Source organism: Calliopsis andreniformis, chromosome 5 (assembly GCF_051401765.1).
Source record: "Calliopsis andreniformis isolate RMS-2024a chromosome 5, iyCalAndr_principal, whole genome shotgun sequence".
Lineage (NCBI taxonomy): Eukaryota > Metazoa > Arthropoda > Insecta > Hymenoptera > Andrenidae > Calliopsis > Calliopsis andreniformis.
The window spans coordinates 12,209,209-12,233,130 of NC_135066.1; the positions used below are offsets into that span (position 1 = coordinate 12,209,209).

The following is a 23,922-nucleotide window of genomic DNA, read 5'->3' on the forward strand; positions in this document are numbered from 1 at the left end:
TTGATGACGTAACATTTTCGTTACGTGTATGTATAGCAAATTGAACAAGAAAACTTTTTTTCATACACAATACAAACGCGATAAATTCTTATAAAATTTAAACTTTTGAACTGTTGAAATATTTATGAAATATTTATAGTAAATGTTTTAGCTTTAATAAGGTAAACGAAATTTTGTTATAGTAATTTATTTTTATATAGTGTGACAATAAACTTCCGTTTTTTTTTAATCTCTATAAAAAATGTATTATATAACGATAAAAAATTGTTTGAATCGTACGTTAGATATATTTTATAATTTTAACAAATGAGAAAGAATTCTTCATTAGTGTATTCAAATGCAATTCGTTCTCATGATACATGAAAAACGAAAGTTTATTGTATTGTGAACAATCTCACGAAATTTCTTAGGAATTAAACATTATTGGTGAGATATATTAAGATTAATTTATGACTTTTTTCAAATGATCGTGCCATCAAGTGCGTCACTTCTAAATGACAAAAATATTTCTTCTTACGACATACGGTTTCCATTGAGTAATCAATTGTTACTGATTAATAACTAGTAGGGGACACAAATATATATTATTTATTTATATAAAATCATACAATGAGAGTTAGTTTTATTGAAAATACAGCGATTTTTGAAAATGTAGTGATATGGAATGAAAAATGAAGACAAAACCATCAGAATTGATAAAACAAATTAAGGCTATTGATACTTAAACATTCTAGTGTTCATGAAATACTCTACTTAAGAAAACGAAATTGACCTAAGTAGTGGGATTGTAGAAAAAGAAGGTATCATTTGAAATATACAATAATCTCTCTTAACTAACCACGTGACGCGATTTGCTCGGTGTTTAGTTATCGACCGATTACTTGTATTCATTTTGTACGAAACTTGTCATTTATAATTTATTTTTGTCTAGACAAAATTTCAAAAATATAATAACAAGGCTCTAGTGGCATGTTAAGAACATGTACATTTTTTGATACTAAAACGGTTTCTATAGTATTTTCAATTATGACTTTTCTTATTTTATTTAGGAAAAAATTATATTAAAACAATTACCTAATATATATTAATATATATGTATATTTTTTCATGTACCAATTTCACAATTAGCCAACACATTTCTACAGAAATTAAATTTTCATTGACCAGAAGTCATAAGGTCATAATTATGTATTTCTAAACTTTTAAGTAGAACTTGTGAGCGTGATTTGCTTAAAATGACGGAGAAGCGAAAATGTTCAATCGATGTTTTAATAGTAGGTGATATTTAACACTGATAATGCTACCAGATCAATACATAACTTTATGTGAATATTGAAAACGAAATTATTTAAATAAACAAAGCAATACAAATTCTGAACACATTAAAACACTGTACTTTAGTAATCTAATCACAGTATTTGTAATGTTTTCATAATGACTTAACTAAAAATACGAAAATAAAATTTTCATTAGAGTGCGACTAATAAATTAGCGCTCGAAGTTTCCAAGTATAAGCTAATGTCTGCTTGGAAAATTATTTTAGCGTTTCGCTAACATTGCAATCGCGCATAGAAATGTTAGAATATCAGATAACAAATATTGATGCAGTTGCAATGTTGGCGTAACGTCGGAAACTGTTTCAGACAGCTATTGCTTACACCGGGAAACTCCAAACACTAATCGAGATCATGAAAACCTTAAGGCTAGGCACGCACTTATGGCAACTTCAGCTGAGTAATTATTTAGTTGCCCTGAGTGGTTCGTATTCGTTCTTTTGGAAGAGTGGTGGCGATTTTTTAGTTGCTACAATTCTTTCATAAGAAATGTTACCCCTTGGGTAACTGAAAAGTTGATCAGCTGAGGTTATCAGTGCGCGCCTAAGCGTCATCGAAGGGTTGCTCGCGTCGAATAAACGAGACATATGAGAAAGGCGAGGGGGATGACTCGGTGCAGACGTTGAATTAGAAAATAAGAAAATCATACATTTAGCGAAATATTACTATGCTGCTTTGTACATTCCTGCATAATATAGGTTTTAAATAATAGTTTTAAGAGCCTTTTCACGATTTGCAAAACATTAAGTTAAACTTTAAGTATTTTAAGTCTATGAAACGTATTATTGTAAAAAATTTGTTATAATATAAAAATCAATATTATGTATTGTTAAAGTAGAAAGTACAGTACAGAATGGTATTATAATTTATGCTCTTTATATATTAAAGATTTATTAACAAGACAAATGTTCTATTTTGTAGATTAATTTAGAAATTGTCACCTGATTTATGCAAAGATACAAAACTTGCTTCAAGAATGACTTTAACATTTCAAGGAATAATAGAAGTTTATGTGAAATGCTATTTTTTTCTTCTGTATGAAGAAAATTTTTCTTCTTCTTCTGAGATTTAAGAACTTTAGATTATATTTCAAAGAAATTAAAAATCAGTGGTAAATGTTTATTTGTACTCACCTACCACAAGCAAGAACTGCAACACGTTGATGTTTTCCTTTCTGCCCAATTTGGTGTTACTTGCATCTACTTTTTTTCACATCACTTTTTTTATTCAAATTCATGTGAATATGTAAAGTATTAAAAAATATTAAATACATATACACTCAAGTATTTCTATTATAATATAATAAATTAATATTAATATTAATAGAGTACTAGATAAAGTCGAGAAAATTTTCAAAAATAATTGAAAATAAACTTTGACTTATTTTTCTTATTGACTAATTTTTTCCTGAATAGTATAACCTTGAATACTAAACCATATTAGATGTATATTCTTAATTGTCAATAAATTAGAGTTAATAATGTATTTGCAACTTTTAATGCATAATAATTATACAATATTTCTTCATTCAATAAAAGCTTCAAAACTAAACAATTACGAAAACATTAAATTGACAAACATTGAAGCTCTGTTTCCCTTCCTCAGAATATTTTTCCACGAATATAAAAAATATGTATTTAAATATTTTTAAATACTTTATAATATTATACTTCTTTGAATACAAAATTTTCTTTTCACTGAACGTTTCTTCGTTGGATAAACTTTGTATATAAACGTGAACAGTTTAAATGAAAAGAACTTAAAGTACATAATACATTAAACACCAATAGATGCGCTTCTAGATACGCCTGCGCAAATTGAATGAAAACTAGAAATAAAAGACGCATTTACATGAAATTGTTTGACATAAAATATTTGGATAATATTTTTAACTATAGCATTTACCTACAGGATTTCATTTTTAATTATTAATTATCAGAACGAATTTTTATAAAAAATAAATAAAATATATTAAGTAACTATCGATAATGAATTTCTATCTTTGGCTACAAGTAGATTTCACTTGGACTTCTTAAACTTAAATTCTATTAACTAAAAAAATTGTTTGAATCAAATGTAACAAATTTAAATAAGTCAATAGCATTTCAGAATTTACTTTCCCTTTTTGCTTTAACAATGATATAGCTAAAACATTTTCCATCTTTGAATTACTATAACATTTAGAAAAAACAGTTCTTGCACTAAATAAAGGTATTATCTCATTTCAATGTTGCTATAGATGAGCGGAATAATTGTGTAAATATATAATTTGAACATTCGTAATCACTTGAGGATTGAGACGTCTTCCTAGGGTTATAACGAAACTAGGGTTTGTTACTAAATTCCTGTCACGCATAATTCATATTCAAGTATATCCTGTAATGAACTTTTTGAGTGCCACACATTTGTTAGAAACATGGCTAAATTAAAACACACGATTTGGGGATTGTCTTCTAATTTCGTTGCTAACCGATACTTTTCGCGTTTATTAACGTAAGTGAATTTTAAGTTTTACATATATCATTCGTTTTACTTCATTCAACTTAAAGTCCATTTAATGATAAAAGATATTCAATTTTGATAATTAACTGTAAAACGACAGTAAGTAAAATGCAAGTTTTAAGTACTTGTAGAGTTATAATAATGATAAAATGATAAAAACTAACCTTGATTTATAGTTCCCCATGGTACAATGTATCTGCAGTTTCATCTTTGAATGGAATGTCAACAGAGGCTGCAGTTAAACCTGATAATGGCATCATAATTACAGATAGTTGTGTCAAACGTTTAAAAGAAGTTACAAATGACAGTACTTATTTAAGGGTTACGGTAGAAGGTGGAGGTTGTTCTGGGTTTCAATATAAATTTGACTTGGATACAAACATAAATGAAGATGACAAGTAAGATTATGCCAGAAAAGCAACTATGCTGTATCCTTTGCTTAAACATCAATTAAATGAAATATTATGTTACAGAGTATTCCAAAAAGATGGTGCCAAAGTGGTTATAGATTCAACGTCTTTAGAATATATTAAAGGAGCAACAATAGAATATCACACAGAACTAATACGTTCTGCTTTTAGAATAACAAATAATCCTTTAGCTGAGCAAGGTTGTAGTTGTGGAGCCAGTTTTTCTATTAAACTATAATAGTTCCTATGTACATGAAAATTATATGTATATATATATATAATATATATATTTATGTATTGAATTTAGACCAAAGAGACTTTAGCGATGTTGTTTATTGTTGTCTTAAAATAACATTCAAAAGTATCTTGTTCATACTTTGTTAGAAGGGCACATTTTTCATTTAATTTAACTATTACTATTACACATTGAATATTTAAAGAGATTTATGTACATGCTGACATATTTTATTTTATAACAATTAAAATATAAACAAAGCTTTAATTCGAGTTATCGAGGAACAAACTGTTCAATTGATATTACAGTGTACTGATTGTGAATATATGTAAATGATAGTACCATGTAATTTATGATTCTATGTAAAATGTAAATTTTTATATTATAAATATTTAGAAAATAAATGTTAACAGTGTATCTTACTTTAATTTCATAAATAACATGATATTGATTTCATAAATTCTTTAGCACATTAATTGGAGTATGACCAAACTTTGTAATTATTGTGTCAGATATAAGAGTCATATATACACGAAATTAAAGTTACCAATGATCTGTTTTTATTCATGCTGTTGATGGAATGTCAGTAATTATTAATGTGTAATCTGATCGATATCACTTCTGTTTCCCTTTTTTATTATTCTGAAAATTAAAATTTAATTATTAAACCATACACAGAATTTATAATTTTAGGATTTATAGTTTTCTATAAATGCTTACCTTGTTTGCAAGTTCAAACTTCAATTGTTGTATTTCTTCTGTTTGAGAAATAAGTTTCTCATTCATATTAGCAAGGTGTTCACTCATAGTACTAAGTTGCGCTTTGTAATTTCCTTCTTGTATTTCTTTATCTTTTTGTAAAATACTGCAACTCGAGAGTGCTTCTGTGAGTGCAGTGTCACATTTTTCTCTTTTTGATTCACTTGTGTCTAAATGAATTTGCATAACTTCACTCTGAAAACATTTTTAGAATGAAAGATCTAATTTGTTAATGTATAATGTTTACACACAAAGAATAATAAAAAAGTAATGTAGTTACATTAGCAGCCATTGCTAAATTTTTAACATGGTAAATATGTTTCTCCATTATTAATTTATCAATTTCTTGGAGAAAATAATCTCTGATTTTTGCTTCTCTAGCTTCAATTTCTTCGGGTATCGTAAAAGGTACCGTTAGTCTTCCCATCTATTACAAATATTTATTTATTAAATAGACATTAAAAAGAAGTTTATATAACTATCACAAGGTAAATTTACCATATGATTTATTGTTGCTGATTGCAAAGGTTCATTTTCGATTTGCATGTTACTTAAATTTTCCTGTTGCTCTATTTCATCATACTTTAATTTAAGTATGTGATACTGTGCCTTCCAATAATTCATTTCTTTTTCTACATCACATGATTTTGAAGGATCAAAATCATTACCTTCTTCTTGTGTTTTCTGTGGTCGTCCTTCACTGATAGATTTTGATGATCTACGCGAGGCCAATGGCGATGAAAATGGAGATGGTTCCATTTGACGATGATTAGAAAGCCCTAATCTAGTATCGAAATCGTATCCATCTCGTTTACCTTCATTACTGGACCATGATACTGTTTCCTCTTGTTTCTGTTTATCATTTAATTTTTTTAGCAACTCATTTTTTTCTCTTTCTAATTTATCAACTGCATCTTGATGTTGGCATTCTAATTCAACTTTAGACTTTTCACTATGATCTAGTTTGTATTCTAGCTGTTGTATCCTTTCATTTAAACTTTCAATTTCACTATCTTTGTCATTGATCAAGGATAATAATTGAGCATTCTCAACTATTTTCTTCTGAAATTCCTCATCTAAAATATGATTCGGTGCTGTTGATATTTGACTACTATTTTCTGATACTTTACTTTTTCCTTTTTTGGATTTATTTTGCGTCTTGTCCAGTTCCTCTTGTAATACAGTTATACGTTTGGTCAGTTGTTGATTTCGAAATGATAAACTATCTAATTCTTGTTCTGCTCTGCGAAGTTGTACTTCCTTCTCCTTTAATTGTTCCCGAATATCTGCATTACGTGCTTGTTCATCGATCACAGCCTTTTTTAGAACATTTGCTTGAGCACGAATCTAAAGGATAAACATTTTGTTAATGCTTGTATAATAAATAATTATAGACATTATGTTATAGAGGATAAATAGGTTATATGAAAAACTGTGTATAATGTTAAAGCATTAATTGATAATAATTAGATTACAAATGTTTTTAAATTTTGCATAAACGTCATAACAAACATTCCTTACTTTCGAATATTCTGTGGCAATCTTTTGATATTTGGTTTGTAATTGCCCATTGACACCCTCCATAATGTTTTCTGCTCTTTCTCTTTTTAACGTGCTACGACCTTGTGTAATAATTATTAAAAATTGCTCATTGTGGCAGAATCTACCGTAGCACAGTATTTCCTGACAGGAAATACATGCATAGTAGCAGCTTGAACAGAAATGTCACTTCCCGACAATGTACAGTAAATTACATTTATGCGAAGGAAAAACTATACGATTCCGCACTAAAGTCACAACAAAATCGCGTAAACGAAAAACATGTGTGAACAAAACGCCCCTTACATGAAATTTTATATCAAGTGCTGATTGTCAAGATATTTCATCGAAGAGAAGTTGGCTGTCTGTCGATTTTTAAATCGAACGTGAACGCTCGTCGATATTTCATTAACTGACATTAACAAATTCAAAACGCAATTACATCTTTGATAATACGTCTTATCTTAACAAGGTATCATAAAAGATTATTTGTTTCTATTAATATCTATAAGAAACTTTTATTTACATTCACGAATCAAAATCAAATTCAATCCACCTCTAAATTTATAAGATAAGCAGTAGACTACTTTGTAAGTGTAGAATTTTGAAGGATATACAGTAGTAAAACGATAATAATGTAACATATAACAATAAGCTAGAGAATGTGAACTTTTATAAAGTTCACTAGATAATGAATTAACAATGGTTTCATTGCTATAGAGTCTGACCTCTTGCTTGTATTTGTACCCACGTTAATTGCTGTGAAAGTATGTTAAAAAAGGAGAAAAATTAAATTAGAGATTAATGTGACTTTCGCAGACAGAGTGTGCAGATAGAATATTATTTATAAGTTAGTGACAGTATGATTTATAAAGTTTCATTCAGCGAATATGAACACTAACCTCTAAACTGATTTTACAATCTTACATTTGAGCCATTAAAATTTTTTAACATTATAACAAAGTTTCAGGGAAGGTAAAAATCATATACATTTCTGCTATACTCAAACAAATGTATTTCCTTACTTGTTTTAACTTGTGATGATTAGTCTATTGCATTAAAAAAGTTCATTTGTACTACTTTCTCTAATATAATACGTATTAGAAAAATGATGTATGTGATAATAAATTTTAGCTGAGTATGTATATTAATATTTATGATGTGTTATATAGTTTTGATTGATTGTATTACTTATGCCTTTCGCAACAAGTTTAGTCTTTTCTTAGACTAAATTGTAGAAGGATTAAAATGCTATGCAAGAAATAACAAAGATGTATGGGATCCATGAGTGTTACATGAAATATGAATAGTTGAGAATCAAGTGTTAGAAAAATAGTGTTTAACGTTTCTTTCTCAATTAGAGAATTAATTCTTTTTAATGTTTGTTACTATGCATTTCATTTCTAATGTCCTAATTTCTTATCACATATCAGTATCATGTGTATGTGATATAATATCAAATAATATTAATTGAGCAAGCTATCCACTTATTATCTTTATCAGATGTAAATTTTTTATAGAGAATCTTATATATATTACATGTATATGTATATGATTTATAATAAAAAGTATTTATTAATATCCCTAATATATAGTGCAAATATATTGTTTACAGGGTAGTGTAGAATATTTTGTATGAAACTGCAGTAGGATTCTGCTCATTTGAACATGGTTTAGGATAAGAAGATTTGGTTTAATTGACATAACTAATTGGTAATTTCCTGATATTTTCAATTAGTAATTACTTGTTTGGATCCCCAGGTATTTATTTATTTTGCCTATATTAGTAGTTTAGGACAAAATTTTTTATTTATAAAAAAATTTTACAATGGCTACTATTATATTTTATTTTCTTGTGGATTCCTGTTGCCAAAATTAACTAGCTATTCATACCCAATATCTGTACTCAATATTTTTTTTAGTCTGTTTTAACAATTAATCACCTTACAGACCATAAATTTTGAAACATTTTCATAAAAATGAATCTTCACTTTAACAGTAATATATTTCAGGTATTAAAATCTGATCTATACTAAATATCAAAATGTTTCAAATTCGAGAATATTGTTAATTGCGTATTACGTATTTTCACCTAATTGGTAATTTTAAAGAATTCTTAATTCTCAATCCACTAATTCTTAATCCATTATGGTTAATTTTGCTTCACGAAACATCCAGTTTTATTTCGCGTAACACATTAATTCCATCTGGAAATTGTTAAGTGGCATAGGAGAGCCTTCGAATATTCAAATAAGATCTCTATTATCTATACTTTGGCGTTTTGAAACAGATGCAAATGTCGAATAGCGACAGCGTCACGGTTGGGTTTGGTGGGGAGACACGTTCTCCATTTTGCTGGAAAATCGCCCCGATCGTAGCCTGAAGTGGGCTAGGAAGCAATCTCGCGAGACGACAGGATCGCATGAGTCGTTAACGAATTTCGTTAACGACATTCGTGCGTTCGAGCGAAATGAGGTTGGGGAGTTTAATCGAACGATCCTTCCTCGGATGTTTTTCCCTTTTTCATCCCCTAGGATGAAAGTGGAATGAATCAAGCCATAGTATTTGCTTTCATTTGTTCCTACGGTTACTTGTAGGAACTTGTACGATTTTCTTTACTTGATATATACTCGTGTCTTTCAATACGAAACAGTAGTTCGTAATAAATTCAATGATCTCTTGAGTATTACAGTATTTATTGTAATAAATTGTAAGAGAGATATATACAAGGCGTTCGGCAAAAGATGCCAGAGATTGTAAGAGATGATTCTACAAGTCAAAATAAGACGAAAATAAAGAATGGCGAAATTGCATTCGAAGCTGCATTTCAGAAATATTAATTGCTGGAGGAATACCTAAAGTGCATGTGAACTGTGTCTGACTAGATTTGTTCTACTTAAATTGTGAATAGTGGTTTAGGAAATATAGTACCCTCTTATGGAACAATATTACTAGAATATTAGTATTATTACGATATTATTACAATATTAGTTAGTGCTGTTAATGGAAGTACGGATAATGGCTTCTCTTCTCTATCTGCAACGTAATGACACTGTCGATGAAAAGAGTGAGACCTGTCTTTTCAATGCGGATTGACACTGCTTCGTTGATCTCCCCTATTGCCAAAAACAAAAGTAGTAAATGCGTCACTGTATAAAGACAGTGGTTGCCACTCTTTCCTGGATTACGAACAGCCCTTATATTTTTCACCAACGAACCTACCAGTACTGAAGTCTATATAAAATATCGTACACACGCAAAATTTAATATTCTTAATATTTTGATTCAGAAGTTCTTCTTTATTCCCCTGATAAAAAGCGGTCAGAGTAACAAAATAAAATTACCTGTAGTTTAAAGACCTAGTATCGCGTTTTTTTCAGTTCTTGTGCCAAACGAAACACTTCTGCAGCAGACTAACTGTGTATTAACGCGATAATTACGAGCATGCACATACTCGGTAATCAACATGTACGTATATTAAAGGGTTAACTAGATCATATCATATTGAACGATTAAAGGTAATTAGACATACAAAATGCAGAAAAATATTGGCTGTACATAAATGCCAGTGTCGTAATATCTGGTTATAAAAGAGGGATGTTTTTTATTGATTTTAAAAAAAGTAGAAAATCGACGATTGCGAGCAACATTTTCTCGATGTCTGTCCTAAAACAATAAGCACCACTGCCCCATGCGTAGAACCACCTATATTATTTGCTATGACCCAGGAACACGGTATCAAATCATAAACAAATATTCCGGTAACGAGATGCAAACAGTATGTTCGCGGGACAGCCGAGATGGTAGTAATGGTAGGTAACCAAAAGGAATGAAGACAAAAAGAGACGAGAACGAGAGGGCGAAAGAATGAATGAGAAAGTACGAATGGTAAAAAAGAAGAGAGAATGTAAGAGGAATAAAAACGTAAAAAAATGCAGAATAGAACACACATAGGGAGCCAGTGTAAGTAAAATTTCATGAAAACGAATAAAGAATATTTTATGAAATGATGGAAACAATAACATAGTAGAAATGATGGATTTATTATTAATTTCAAAATCACTGATGAGTAAATGCATTGTAATATGACATACAATGATATTCAAAAATTTAGGGTCACGAACTTTTCATTTGATATATTACAATTGTGAAATTTTATTAGAAATTTCTTAATGTTAATATATTACACTGTAGTAATGTATTAAGATAATTAATTAAATTTCTTGAAATATCTGTTAAATTTTAGTATTTTTTGTTAAACGTAAAATAATATTATTATTTAAAAATCATATGTGTAACATTAACTTGAAGTAAAAGACTTTTAAATATATTTTTAAATATACCAAAATTATCTGAAGAAAATGAATATTCAAAATTTTTCTCAGATTTTCGTTTAAAATGGATGACAAATAGACGAAATGTATTTGTCATTAATAGTGAGGGCTAAAGTAACGTTCTTGGAAATGCGTCTGCAAATAAAACGTAGAGGATCGACTAATGACTATATGTGTATAATATATGCAGAATACTGGTCTAGTAGCAGGAACTGCGAGACGTCAGAAACAACCCCGTGGTAGTGAAAATAATGGGGACAGGAAATGAGCGAGTACTTAAGAACACTGGCGCAGATATGAGAGATGCGACTGAACGATTAGGGCATGAACCCTTTCTTCTTGCAATCTGTGCACGAACTTGAAATAATTCTGATTATCTACTATCTAAAATCGTTATTAAATCTTTTTATGTGCCAGTATTTCTTCAATTCATGAGCATATCATATTCAGTTTTCTTCACTTCCAATAATATGTACAGGGTGATCAGTTTATCTGGAAATCTTCCGAGTATTAGCAGCATTTATTCTAAATGCTGTTAGTATTGTAAGAGCCGCCAACGCCCATTAGAGAGTTTCCAGTTAAACTGATCAGCTTGTATCTGTATTGTTCATATCTTTCATACGTATTTTTTTAAACTACTTAGACATATTTTCTTCATGTTATAATCATCACTTTTCCATTTGTACTATCAGTTCTGGAACATCCTGTATATGGATATAAAAAAGTTCAATCTGCACATACAGTACTTCAAAATTAATTAATGTGAATAAAAAAGGGATCCACACATGTACATTGACTCAAAAGCAATAGATTTGAAGTAGCTGTAATTTCCAATACATCAAACGCCAATATTGACATTTGATTTGAGAGTTCTCTTTCGTGAAAGACTTAGTGTCGAACTGGCGCATTGGAGTTGTTTCTGTGAAGGTGGTAATGCGTCTCGACGCGGACGACGAAGTTTTCGAAAGTGGAAAAGAAGAAAATCAGAAGAAGGCGTAACCTCCTGTCTTCCCTTAACCGAAACCGTAGCGGACTCTTTTAATGCCAAGTACGGCTGCGATGGAGAGATTCGCTAAGAAAGAAGCTCCAACGAGCGTGACTAATGCGAAGTTATACATATACGTTTCACGAGGTAGATACAGAGCAGGGGGTAAAAGGACTGCTCCAGCCACTGGTTTGCTTGACGAGATACTGCCCTCGCCCGGCAGCGTTGCAGACGGAAAGCGTATTCAGAAGGCAAGTACGAGCGACGGAGGAGTTGTATTCGCCGACAAATACGGCGCATCCTTCTTCGTCGCCGCTCAGAAAGAAAAAGTTCAATATAGTGTACCTTTGGTACAAGAGTGAGAAACTGTAGGCAAAAAGGAAGAGGAAGATACAAGAATGTAATTTGTCAAGCGAGATTCGATGGAGGAAATAGAAACTTAGGTCGAGTACTGGTGAAAATGCGATATTTATTGAGGTCATGATATAATTAATTAAGTAGTACTCTAGTTATAACTTTTATAGTCTCACATGGTTCGAGTTCTTACCTAACAAGCATATAAGAATTGATTTTGATGTTGCTATACAGGGTGAGTCTCATAACTGTATTACCTAAATTTTCTTCTAAACGAAAGTTGTTTGGTATCAAAAGAAGCATATCTTCGACACCACACAGAGAGAGACTGACCATGTATGTGATTAAGTAAAGGAATAAAATACATACAATTTACTATTGTATGTATTAAAATTAAAATATTTATTCATTGTTGCTTTATCATTATTGATATGTGAAGAATTGCGTATAAAGCTCATAGAATGGATTAAACTGTAGTTAAGGATATAGTGAAGAAAGAGAATGAAGATAAGGAGAAAAAAGGACACTGATGGATCACGATACCAATATTGTACATGACTTTCTTGACGATTGTAGAAGAGGCCACTAAGGACTTGAATTTCTGGATTTAAGGGATTTTTCTCTCTGATGGAAGTAGAAATAAAATGAAGTGAAGGAGGGGAGGTGCCAAAGAAGAAAGTACACGAAATGTGATTACGGGTTGAAATATCTCCGAAATTAATCTACTAATAGCACAGACGAGCTCTCTCGTCTTCAGAACTCCTTTTCTGCCATCTATTAGTGGGGCAGTTGATGCTAATTGTTTCTGATATTTAACAGTAGAGAGTAGAGACTCAAGATAGATAAGACGAAATAAAGTAGACAGAACATACTTTACTGTGATATCAATCAATTCCTCATTCCTCTATTACAAAATTACATTTAAGGATTTTTGTACAGTATAAAGACTTTGTGGAAATAATAATTTCTATCTTTAATTTTAATTCTGATCCACACATAAATCGTATTAATGAATAGTTAGTTCGAAATTATGCTGGGTGTTCGGCTACAGGTGTTAGAAATTTTAAGGATTAATTCTGCTAAAACCCTTGCTAAAATAAGACGAAAAAGAAGATAGACGAAATTATATTTGAAATTTCGTTCCCGAATTATGAATTGTTGAGAAAATGTTTAAAATACATATGAAATGTGTCTGACTCAGGACTTATTCCACTGGCTTCGCGGTGTCTGACTTGACTAGTGTACGACAGTACTAAAATAAATCTCAAGTCAGACACATTTCACGTGAATTTTAATCATTTTTATAACAATGAATAACTCTGAAACAAAGCCTCAAACGCAATTTGCTTTTTCTTTAATTTTATAAAGTATATTTGAATTAAACTTTAATTATGAAATTAATCTTATATAATAATATAATTAAAGAAAAATTTTTTATTGGTCAAGCATATAATGACAAATGAAATACAATTATGATTTAATATAATTTTTTATCATATTCTGGGAAAGCTTTCCCTTATCATCTTTGTGTTACTATCGACGAGGTATACAGTTCGATGGGCTCGTGAACTCTCTTACCGTTTTCCTGTTATACCCGATGTTATTGATTCAGTCTAAAATAAGATTACAGCGCTAAGAACGGTAGGAATTAAAGTTAGATGTTACGAGAAACATTTCAAACATAATAAAATTAAAATATTCAGATTTTTCATAGACATATTAATAAAAACCTAAAAAGCAGTAAGGATCGTGATAAACTAGTAAGCCAAAGATATGGATGGAAGCCAAGTTCCATTCATGTCTAGTTTAAGGATTAATTTAAGAGCTAGATGAGGAGCTAGCTCAAGGACTGGACCATACTTACTTCAGAGTTTTCAGCGGAAGTGAATTGTCCTGGCAATTTTCTGGGGGGGTTCTCTGGATTAACTCCCTGGACTACCTTCTGAACTGGTCCAGGCTGGTCGTGCAGGGCGATCGTCCAGGGTGGCAGTTCAAAGTGATAGTCCAGAGCTAATATTCAGAGTCAAATCCCTAGTAGAGGAGGCTCCGGAGTGAGAAATTCGTTATTCTTCAGAGGTATGTATATTTTCTTGACCACAAGAGAAGGGTCAGTGAAGTAAGTTCATCGAACTGAATCGATTGAAGGTGTGAGATTAATCGATAAAAGAATAATTCGACACAAATTGATATTTCCTATAAAATAATCATTCCAGCAAAAGTTTCTGCTTCACGCACTGTTAATGAAAATTTTACACAGTGATTCATACAAATTATGAACATCTGTAATTGTTACTTCACGAGATATAAAGGAACTTACAACATTATTAAGATAAATTTCCCATGTTTCGTTTATATTAAAGACCTTGAGTTTGTTGCTTAAGAAGATATTTATTACAGAGTAAAGCCTACCAGCAGCACTTGCAAATTAACGTTCAGTGTTAAAATGGGTAACTAATAAAGCAAGAAACTTAGTTTTACCTTGAAAAAATTCGTACAAGAAGATTTCTTGAAGATAAAGTTTGGGTTCAGGACGCTTCTAAGTTTTATTCTTTCTCTTTCGCAGTAATATGATCAGTTTGTTTGACCTCTTGGACCTAAGCCAAATAGGAATTGGCTATTGACCAAACCAATGGTACCTAAATTACTGGTGTACCATGTGAATCATTGTGTGTGGAAGTAGGTGCCTGGTTCTCGTTATGTGTCGTGTGTTCGATTATCTACGTCGTGGTTTGTTACTGGCTAACGTCGCGAGTGCCATTCATCTGCTGCGACAATAATCATAATTGCACGTCATTTCATCTCTTTACGAATTTACAGAACGCAATCAATCCCATCTTGCTGCACGTCGAAACACGCCATTTGAACGATTTCTCATTAATAATGAATTAAGTGTTACAACTGCTAATTACACTATACAATCTTCACTAAAATGTTTTCACTGTATGTGTAGTAGTTTCTTGTTCTAAGCTCATGGAAGGGACTATTTTTTCATTTTATTTCACTTCTAGCTTTACCAGGATATACACGAGCTACCAATATATGCTGTCTTGGGAAATGTCTCTTTCACACTTTGTGATATATTTGTGCTATTGTTGGTTCTAGATTATTGTTGCATCAAAGAGAAAATATAAAAGAAAATGTTGTTGGACTTGTACCTAATTGAACTGTGTGCATTCTATTGTATTTAATAAATTTCTTTTAATTCTAATATGATGATTACAATTGGGCTTAAGAAAATGTTTGACATCTTTGTTGAAAAGCCAAAAGAGAACCTATTCTTTATTGAAGTTTGACAGGATTAAGATATTTCACAAGTTACGGTAACATATCATTCATAGTCTGCAATGTGATTTAAATTGAACGTGCCTGGAATATGACGTGAAACTTGGCTGCTGTTCGATGAGGTAGATAGATGAGATAGGACAAATGTCGACAAATTTGAAAATAAAAGGAGCCAGAGCTGTCGGGAAGAGGTGACGATAAACGAAGAAGAGAAAACACTGCTGCAAGAAAAATAGAACTGTCGTCGTTGTCGTCGACGTCGACGAATTCCCTTGAGCTGGAGGAACAACGGCAGTTCTTCTTCTACACCGAGCCTTCTTTGTATATTCGAAGGATTTCCACTAATGAAATAATTAAAATTACAAAGCTCTATGAGACGGGAATGGAAAAGAGAAAAGGAAAGGTACCGAGGATTGCTGCTAGGAATCTTTCGCTACTCTCCTTACTCTCTTTGTCCGCTTATCGTCTCGGTTCTACCAGCTTTATCGTACTTCTTTGTTAGCTGGAAACTCGTAGATAAATCAATGAAAATCGGTAAGAATGCTTAAGTAGTCCTTTTAAGAGGGTTAACAGATTTATTCCTTCTAAAACAATAGTCTCTGCTTCTTCCAGTAATTCTTTACATTCATTGTTTTTAGAAACATTTGTATTTAATAACTACCTACAGTGTACTTATTTAAAGCAAAAGCTGTAGGTAGCAGGCGTCACATTTGAGCTACTAAAAATTCTAGTGTATGTATAAAAGTGGTCTAATTGTTACCAAACGAGGGGAAAGAAGTTGCCACTTAATGGTCGGCTAATGGTTGAAGAGAGCTTGACACAGTCAGGATTTCCGGTGTGCGTGATGTATACGTGTTAAAAGTTATGCCATAGGTAACCCCGTGTTGTAAAATATTTATTGTAAATTCTTGCAAAGTTTAATCTGTCAACTTTCTCTGCGAAAAACCTTCACATATATGAAGAGTGAATTATGTACAATTCAATGATATATTTATTTACACGATAGTGGAGATAGAAAAAGATGTTCATAGTTCCATAGCTCGTCATATCGCAGTCATGGTGATTTTGTGTTAGTGAATCGTTTTGAGTCACTACTACTATTGGAAAAATTCTCACTAGTGGAACGTGTTCCACTAGAAGAGATGCAGCATACAGGGTGATTTATACGACGTGAACCGATACTTGTACACTTAGGGGATGATTTTTTATAAGAAAGTAAATATTAGAAAAGAAGTTATTATTAGATATTATAATGTTAACGCAGTGAAAAGAAATAAATTTTGAAAATCTGTTCTGTATTTTTTCTTTAAAATATTAGTCCATATTATTCATGTTATACTACTTATTTTATTGTTCTACATTTTCGATATCAGTTTTTATTTTTTATCATTTCATTACAATATGTAGAAATATATCTGCATATCTGTAATCCATAAACTGTATTGTATATTCTTATCTAAGAAATTTTCTTGTATTGTTCGAATCGAACATAATCCAGCCTATTATAACTAAGAGCTAAGTAAAGAATCGATATCTGAAAAGAGAAGTGAATGAAAATTCACAGATCATAAAATAAACATGTGATGCTGGGCATATCAAATATCTCCCACAAATTTGATCATATTAGTGTATTGGAACAGGAGAACGGAGGAGCATAGAAATAAAAAAGAATTCTATCGTGCTTTTAACGAAAAACGTTTCCTTCCGAAGTTTTCGTGTTTTCGCGCCAAAACGATGATATAAGTATACGTAACTTGTCCTAGTTCCGTGATACACCCTGTATGCGCCACAATGCGGTCGCCTTTCCGTTTTCCAGCGGTCTTCTCTCTCTTTTTCCGGCCGCGTATTACGCACTGAAAAACTTTTAGAGCGGCAACTCAGCTCATCTGTCCCGTCGCTTCGCTTTATCTCTGCTGGAATAGAGAAAGAATACATCGTCCATCATGGCCTCTCTCGATTATCCCATAGGAGGCATGTGCTCGCACGGTATTCAACTTCCGGCCGAACTACGCGTGGCTAGTCTTATTTTTTCTATCTTGTCCTATAGTGCTTTCCCCTCTCTTCTTTTTGTTCGCCAAGTAATTGCCTGTACAATGTGACAAACAGCATAGTTTTAATGCATTTGAACGGTTTTGTTAAATGCCAGTAAAACCTTTCGAAACGAATTTTCAGATTTTTTTAGGACTTTTGTGTCCAGAACATTATTTATATTCTTCATGCGTTTGTAGGAACAATGTTAAAGGACATTTTAATGAATCATAAATTTATTAATCGTAACTGTAAAGTATTTTTGCGTAAAAGAATGTTACTTGCTTTTCTGAAGTTTAAACTATATTTTTCTAAATATTATATACATTGAATTGTGATCTACTTCTACTTTAACAAGTGAAATTAAGTACCTAACGTTTTACCAAGTTCTTGCTCAAATATTTTTATTCAAAACTTGGCACGGATTTAAAATGGAAAGTGTTGTTAAAATTGTGCACGTTAAAATACTCCAACTGTTTTCTTTTAGATCTCTTCTCGTCAAATTGAAAGTCCGCTTATGTCACTTTCATAGAGATCTAGGAACAAATATAAAACTCTTTGAAGTCTTCAAAGTATTCTACAGGGTGTGTTCTATTTCATTAATCAAAGGTAATTTTTCGTTAACCGGGGAATCGCTGTATTTGAGACGCCAAGGCTCATTTTGTAAATTGCGTAAATGTATGCACATTTAAGTAGCATATACATAGATATGTGAAACAGTATATGGTATATTAGCGATAAGCGAGCGAAGCGCGCCAGTGAACCCAGGTATAAAGCCCAGATGGTAATAAAACCCGTACCCAGTACGCGAAAGCTCTGATTGGGAGGCGGTCCTCGCGAAAGTCCTATGAAAGGACCGTTTTCTCTCGATTTGACACTAGTGTGTCAGATAATCCACGTTTTGCGGCTGAGGACCAGGTGTGTTAGAGTTTCACGGAAGACTCGCTGCTGCAGCCATGAGAAACCATTCTTGTGTAACAGGATTGAATTAATAGTACAAATGCGATATGTGTAGTTAAACGACTTGTTGCTTTTCAAATTAATTACACTAGGGCTTGTTAAAATGCAGATACGAATGTCTTGTATCCATTTGTCCTTAACAACCTGTTTTTAATTTGAAGTAAAATTTTGTTAACAGAGAATTTATGTTAATACATATCTGGAATAGTTTTGTTATACACGTGTAAGAGAATTTTTTTAAAGATTTCAAGAAATGTGTGCATTTTGCCTTGTATTCTGTGATATTTGGTATGATCAAACTTTAAAAAAATTAGTTGATTAGAAATTATATGGTGTTTTATCAGTTTGTAGATACGTTTTGTATACAGACATTTAATCAAGTCACTTTCTTGTTATTTAATACATTGAAAGATTACATAATTTATCTTTTTCTCTTATTTATTTACTGTTACAAAGTATTTTACAGAAGGTGGAATTATTTATTAGCATTCAGTTTTCAATTATAATTGAAATTTAATTCAATAATATTTCTACAATAGGTTGCAATAATATTTCTAAAAAAATTGTACTAAATTATGTGTTTTTAACTAATTTTGCACTTAATTATGTAATTATTATAGGTTCTATCTTTAATCGAAAACTGAAGTGTCGTTTTGTATTTATATATGTGTACTTTTTCGCGCCATTATTGCCGCCATATTTATTTGAATTGTGCGCGGCGTCATTCTTTCCTTAGACGTCCTGGAGATCAGACGTTTGTGTCGCCTGCTGTGTCAATTATCTTATTAGCTATAAAGGTATGTATTATTATTTTTAACGTATTTATTACTTGTCTAATAAAAAATGTACTTCGTCAATAATTGTAAAGTATACTATTTGTTCGAAGAATTTCTGTTCCTCGATATCCGTATTGATTTCTAATTACTTTTTGGCTTAGTACAGCCAATTTGATACATCTAACAGAACAGTATATTTAGTTAGAGATTTTGTTATTAATGAAACATTAATGTCAGAATGCAATATATGTATTTCTTGTTCGAGTGTTTGGTTATATATATTATTGATTTCAACAAATAGATGATATACGATCTTAAGCGAGCGAGATTCGATATTATCGAAACTCGAGCGACATGTTTCACATTCTCGAATATGCGCGCGCAGTCTAGTTCGAGCGGAATGCGTTCGCGTTTGGTGTTTGTCACAATAGTAAGTTTTTTATTATTTTCTTTGGTATTATTACGGAATTTGTCGAATTTTTATGCATTTTGGAAACTTATAAAGTATTTTTGTGTCAACACCCAATAATATTAGTATCTATCTTTTAATATATCTTCGAAATGTCTGAAACAATAACGACGCGTATACTGTAAGACACGAATGTCGTTGAAAAAATATTACATAAGAAATCACAAATGAATTGGTCTATTAATTTTGAGTTATTTTTGTAATTTTATAACTGGCTTCACCGAAACTACACGTATAATGAACATTCGAAATGTAGTCGTTAAAAGCATTTGGAATTTTCGAAACCATATAAATTTCAACCAGGCTTGGACATTATTTAAATAATATATCATCTTACTTAGCTATATGTTATTTCATTTTCATTTAGTTTCCATTACTGTGTTTAATACAAAATATGTTTAATATAAAATAAAGGTTTTATATACATATATGTGTAGGTATATTTTAGAATTTGAAGTCAGTTACAGTTATTTACAATACATTTGAGATTCGTAGTATTATTGTATTTATTAAAGTGTACTTAATATTTCAATTTGTGCTTCTTTTCGGTTACAGATTTCTAGTTGTAATGGAGATAAATTCCACAGCTAATATTTTCGATCACGTTAGCTGTTTTATACCTTTAATTTTTTTATTTGCCAAAAAATGTCGACATATTGGTATTTAAAGTTACTGAAGACGAGTTTCTTTGTTTATAAATGCGAGTGCCAGAAGGGAATGAGTAATGTAAGTATTATTTAACTTTATCTTTTTGTGCTTGAATTCAAAATCGAGAAAATTTTCTTTAATATCAAACAAAAGTTTCTCGTTCAAATCAAAATTGTGGTAATTTGAAAAATTGATCTTTTCATGTGTTTTGTTCCCTTCATTTCAGTCTTAGCAGTCATCCCCTGGGTAATTCATTGAGCTGTTTTCATTCTGTGGATATTAAGGTAAGCTACATATTTTAGATACTATTGACTATTCAATTGTGTTGTAAAATGGAACCATTAAACAACACGAGTGATTAGTAGTACATTTCATTGTTTAGTAATCGCGACCATGAATTAGCTTAAGAAACTTTATTTCGAAGATAGAAAATACTGTGAAGGGAATATCTTTTTCTTCTTATTGAGAAAAATTTTGAGTGGTATCGCGTTCTTATTTCTTATTAATTTTAATTAAGAATAGGCCTTCTTACCATTAACGTTTTCCTATAATAAAATCATTTAAATTAAAAATGAAATCGCTGGTTCGCTAGTAAAACTGGATTCTCTCTACTAATCACTCGTTTTAGCTCAGGATTTGCATGTACCAATTTCATACTCATTGCTTTTGACTCACTCACGTAGTCAGATGCTACTTGGGTGGGTACATGTGATGACGCACGATGATCTAGATATAAGATTTAGTATTTAGTATAATTGTGTAGATATTATCACTTATAAGGTGTTGTTTCTATTTATGTTATAAAATAAGCGATACATTCAACTTCTTTAAAATTTTGACTTAGACCACTTTCATAGTTAGACTGTGGATTTAGCAACATAGTCAATCTATGGAATTGCGTCAATTTTGTTCACAAGTAAAGCGCAAATCACATTGCACACGTTTAACATTTTGCTATTTCTTAATTTCAAAATAGCATTTCAAGTTCCTATATTATTATTGCAGAATCGTTTGCAATAATAAAAGATAAAAGGTATAATCAATGTTAAAAGACTCTTTCGCAAGATGTATAGTAGGACACGATGTTTGACCTCCGCGGATCGTGATCGCAATTTGTGTTCAAGCAGAAGTTTGCGTTTATTACATCGTACCGGTTAGCAGGGGGCAAACGACGGCTTGTTATTACGAGGCTGAAGCATGCCTGTTTATCCGAAGGATCGAGAGAGGAACAGGTATACCCACTGAAAAATTCATTAACGTGCAAATTGAAAGGCGCCATTAGGCGTCTCTATCAAACGCTGTATTCGACCTTGTTCTTGTCTCGAGGAACAAAATACGCGTCGATGAAGGGACAATGGGTGGTTATTAAGAGGTTCGGGAATTTATTACAGTCTCTGGCGTCTTCAGTATCGAGTATCCTCTTTGGGTGGTATGACTAACATAAGAAAGCTACTTCGATAAATAATTGAAAAGATGTGCATTTACACTATTTATGCATTTTTATTTAAGTGCTAGACTTGTTGATACATTCTGCACGAGAGTTACTTATGGAATGTTGATTAATAAATCAATTACAGTTATATACTTCTCATATTTAATTCTGTCTAAATATTATATACGTACAGCGTACAGTTATAGCTTTATTTCATTTTTTATTTAGTATTTTGAATACCCAGTAATTTTTTAATGTGGATTCTATACGTAGAAATTTGTCTAGTTTTCCTCTACTTTATGTATATATCTATGAATTTAGTTTTATATAAAACATGTTGCACTCCTTATCGTTGATTATACCGATCATCTTTTATTACTGCAAACATTTCTTCAATAATGATAACCGCATCTATAACATTAGTTCGTAATGAAAAAATAGAAAAATGTTGAGTAGTTTTATTTTGTTACAATAATTGTATTTACATAAAAGCTGTTAATTGTTGACAAATTTTTTGACCTACTAACTTGGATAACACAAAATAAAAATAGGTGTTGTAGGGGATTTATGCATTGAACTTCGAAGAAATTAATTTCTGAATTTTCTATAGTAGAGTATGTTTAGAGAACGCGTTTTCGAATTATTACGCTGCAATCTATACAGTAATTAAGGCAGGTATGGGATTTTAAGCGAATCAATTCTCGAGAGCAGATCAATAGTTAATGTACTGAGTATGATTTCGAATTCCATTATGTTCTCTAGGCAAACCCCGCTCCTTTGTCATTATAAATACATTTTCGTGGAGCGTATTTGATCACAGGTTAATAATCAACATATAATCGATTTTAATTCGTGATCATGATTGTCTGAAAATCAGATTTTTCAATGGAAACATGATCTTGGGAAATATTTATTCCTTTTACGTAAAACTTATATAAGATCTTACGTAGAAGTATGTTCTCAACTTTCAGTAGGTCAATTATTACATCCCGAAGCTGACGCTGGGTTAAAATGACTTGACGTTCGCCAGGCGGGGATTAAATTTAAGTTTTCAATTAATTATTTCAAATTTATCATTGTACCAATTGAAAAGGGTTATAGAATCAAATTATTTCTAAGTTTACTACATTAGAAAAAGCTAATAAATAGGTATATGTGTACATATTGCCTATTTAAATATTTCAGTCTAGAAATATTCAGTATAAATTTTAATATCCTCTGAAAGTGCTAATGAATAAAAAACTAATCCATTGGAATGTCCATGTACTCTCACAAACTATCATAAACTATCACTGTGCATGCTGAGAGTTGAAACAATCAAATCAACATACTGAACGTCCTCTAAATGGAATCGATGTTACCATATTAAGGAGTTAATTTTGAGAGTGATTCTATAGAAACACTATTTCAAAGATGTTGAAGCTTTCCACAAGTTCCTTGCCAGCGTGAAAATTATTGTCCAACCGAATTCCATGCTAGTACGAGCAATTCAGCGATCGTGACTCCCGGTTTTACACTCGTTGGTATGGAAGCACGCCAACTTGTTTGGCGACGCACGACAAACAATTGATTTTATTCCGTAAACACAAAAAAAACAGGATCACATTCAGTGTGAGCTTGCTATCCGCGAGAGTTAACCCGCGACAGGTGAGCTGAGGCTATAGAAAACCTGAAAAAATGTTCCAACAAGTGACAGTCTTTAATACATACACAAATCTGAGGTGATCACTAATTACAGTAGTTTAATAAAAGCTTTTTCCATACAAATCACCATGACACAGTCGATAATTTTTTAAAGTTCATATTTAATTTTCTTTTGTCAACTTCAAGGAAGATATACAGCATGATCAACTTAACTGAAAACTCTGTAGCGAG

The 23,922-nt window shown here is 31.3% G+C and overlaps 2 protein-coding genes across 3 annotated transcripts; one reads left to right on the forward strand and one right to left on the reverse strand.

Moving 5' to 3' along the window:
• Positions 1-3,618: 3,618 nt before the first annotated feature.
• Positions 3,619-4,841, forward strand: LOC143179362 (iron-sulfur cluster assembly 2 homolog, mitochondrial). The gene is made up of 3 exons (XM_076378553.1): positions 3,619-3,827; positions 4,013-4,234; positions 4,310-4,841. The coding sequence occupies exons 1-3, from the start codon at positions 3,751-3,753 to the stop codon at positions 4,482-4,484; spliced, it is 474 nt and encodes a 157-aa protein (XP_076234668.1). The 5' UTR covers positions 3,619-3,750; the 3' UTR covers positions 4,485-4,841.
• A 177-nt stretch (positions 4,842-5,018) lies between these two features.
• On the reverse strand, positions 5,019-7,844 carry LOC143179359 (uncharacterized). Of its 2 annotated transcripts, XM_076378552.1 has the most exons (6): positions 7,805-7,844; positions 6,762-6,951; positions 5,739-6,587; positions 5,521-5,667; positions 5,202-5,435; positions 5,019-5,123 (listed from the first exon to the last, which is right to left on the reverse strand). In XM_076378552.1, exons 2-6 carry the CDS (start codon positions 6,822-6,824, stop codon positions 5,097-5,099), a joined length of 1,320 nt encoding a protein of 439 aa, XP_076234667.1. In that variant the 5' UTR covers positions 6,825-6,951; positions 7,805-7,844; the 3' UTR covers positions 5,019-5,096. The 2 variants fall into 2 exon arrangements, with proteins under 2 accessions (XP_076234667.1, XP_076234664.1); XM_076378549.1 differs by lacking the exon at positions 7,805-7,844 and having other exon boundaries at positions 6,762-7,163.
• Positions 7,845-23,922: the final 16,078 nt, after the last annotated feature.